General features: G+C 37.1%; 1 protein-coding gene across 1 annotated transcript; it reads right to left on the reverse strand.

Moving 5' to 3' along the window:
- Positions 1-1,931: 1,931 nt before the first annotated feature.
- Positions 1,932-2,490, reverse strand: GCK72_016373 (uncharacterized protein; the record flags this gene model as incomplete). The annotated part of the gene is made up of 3 exons (XM_003101439.2): positions 1,932-2,018; positions 2,108-2,197; positions 2,398-2,490. 3 exons carry the CDS (start codon positions 2,488-2,490, stop codon positions 1,932-1,934), a joined length of 270 nt encoding a protein of 89 aa, XP_003101487.2.

The following is a 2,490-nucleotide window of genomic DNA, read 5'->3' on the forward strand; positions in this document are numbered from 1 at the left end:
TTGCATCTGAACAAGCGTGTTTTGTTTAGTATTTGTGCGAAGTTTCAAGTCATTTGACCCAGGAATCTCTCTGATCGCAGTGATTGAAGTTTCAGACTAATTGGTAGAGGCCAAAACTGGGCATTTCCCATAACTTTTTTTCTAGAAGAGCTATCAACAAACTCTAACTTGCATCTGAACAAGCGTGTTTTGTTTAGTATTCTGATAAAAAATGTATTGGCAGAAAAGTCCACTTGGACCAAATCTCAAAAATTGACGGAAATGTCCCTACAACTTTATTTTTGAACAAAATTTTTTTAAATTAGATCATTTTTATAGAGAAAAACGAGAGCTTTCGAATGGTGTTAAAATCTTCCCGATCCGTCCAAAACTGACTGAGTTCTGATAAAAAATGTATTGGCAGAAAAGTCCACTTGGACCAAATCTCAAAAATTGACGGAAATGTCCCTACAACTTTATTTTTGAACAAAATTTTTTTAAATTAGATCATTTTTATAGAGAAAAACGAGAGCTTTCGAATGGTATAAAAGTCTTTCCGATCCGTCCAAAACTGACTGAGTTCTGAAACGTTTTAACAGAAAATTCCACTTACCTTTGTGCCACATTTCAGCCCCATTAACATTAAATTCACTGACTAACGGCAATTCGACCAATAGTGTGCAATAGTGTGAAAAAGAGTGAAATGTGTAAAATCAAGCTAACTTTTTTTCTAAAAGAAGTATCAACAAACGGTAAAGTGCATCAGAATCAGCGTGTTTTGTTGTACTTTATGTTTCAGCCCCATTAACATTAAACTCAAAAACTGTGAAAAATTACCATGCATATCCAACCGTGAGTACTTGTGACTTGAATAACTTGTTTCTTTATTTTTGTATTAGATATTGAGTTAACACATCTAGGAAAGTTTTCGAAAAACAATTTATTTTAGAGAAATTGCGTGTATAACGGGAGCGAACAAGGCTGTCGTACGGCCAAAAAGAAATACGAAAATTTTCCATGACTGGGAACTGAGATATAAAATCGCCCCACGGCCTTTTTTACAGCCTTGGGAACGAGGGGTGAAAAGGCTATAAAATGCTAATTCTGCTTGTTCATATCTGAATTCTGTCAGCACAAGATTTGAACCAAATCGAAAATGCCAGAATGAGAACCGTCCGAGTGAGAGTTTTGAAAATAAGAGCTTCTCGACGTTAATGATAGATGACTGAAAACGCTAATCCCACACGTTTCCTAATGCTATCATGACAAGAGAACGTAACCCGTCTTGATCCGAAATCTATTTATTCCGTGTCGGTTTTTATGAACACTTTTTAAAGAAAATCTGGAAAGTACGCAAATTTTGAGAGCCAGGATCTTGACGTTAATGATAGATGACTGAAAACGCTAATCCCACACGTTTCCTAATGCTATCATGACAAGAGAACGTAACCCGTCTTGATCCGAAATCTATTTATTCCGTGTCGGTTTTTATGAACACTTTTTAAAGAAAATCTGGAAAGTACGCAAATTTTGAGAGCCAGGATCTTGACGTTCATGATAGATGACTGAAAACGCTACCACCACTTCGTTCATGTTGTCATGATATGGAAGCGTTACCTGGCATGATCCCGATATAATAGCCTAGAGGAGAGCATATGTTTTATCTTCCATGAAATGGTATCTTATCCTCCAGCCGCATAACAGAATATTCATTAAAAAACTTCTTTCTGCTATATACAACTACCTCCAAATTTTTTTGTAGCAAATTGAATTCGTTATGTTTTGGTGCAGCGTGTGAAAACTCTTCGACGTCATATTTCCAGTTATTTTTCAAACGCAAACAAGTAGTCACTTTATTCGACAGGAAAATAGGGAGAGAAGAGAATCACAATATTTTGGGTACGAATGAATAGCATTCAAAGGAGGCGTCGTGAGTGTGTATTCACAGACGTCTACTTCTTTCTTCCGAACAAGATTCCCTTGAATTGACCGTTTGCAGTGCGTTCCTTCAGGCTACGAATCTTCTGGTCTATCGATCTCTGAAAAAATGACATTAGCAAGAGGCATGGAATTCTGGAAACACACTCGGCCGAAAACTGTTTCCGTAAAACACGTTTGCTTTACCTACCTTATCGGAGAGAATTGGAACGAAGAATCGTTGATCATGCATCTGTAATGGGGCAGCCGCCACTTCGGCGTCTTCCTCCCAATATTGGTTCTGTAAAAAATCTCGGAATATAAACAAAAAAGCCTATATTTTTCACTTCCATCTAATAGTAAGTGCTTTTTGTGTTGTTAAAGCAATGCCTGAGTTTTGAAATAATTGAGGGTTAGGGCTCCGGAAATTTGTGGTGCGTTGGTGACGTTAGTGGTATCATGGATAGAAGAATGATATCGGAATTTTCAGAGTGTGCTTACAATCAACTGTCTTCTCAGAGCTATAACTTCTCGGAAAAACTCGTAGAAAAATGTTGTCAACTGCAAGAATGAAGAAAGAGACATGTTCTTCAT

Source organism: Caenorhabditis remanei, chromosome V (assembly GCF_010183535.1).
Source record: "Caenorhabditis remanei strain PX506 chromosome V, whole genome shotgun sequence".
In the NCBI taxonomy this organism is placed as follows: domain Eukaryota; kingdom Metazoa; phylum Nematoda; class Chromadorea; order Rhabditida; family Rhabditidae; genus Caenorhabditis; species Caenorhabditis remanei.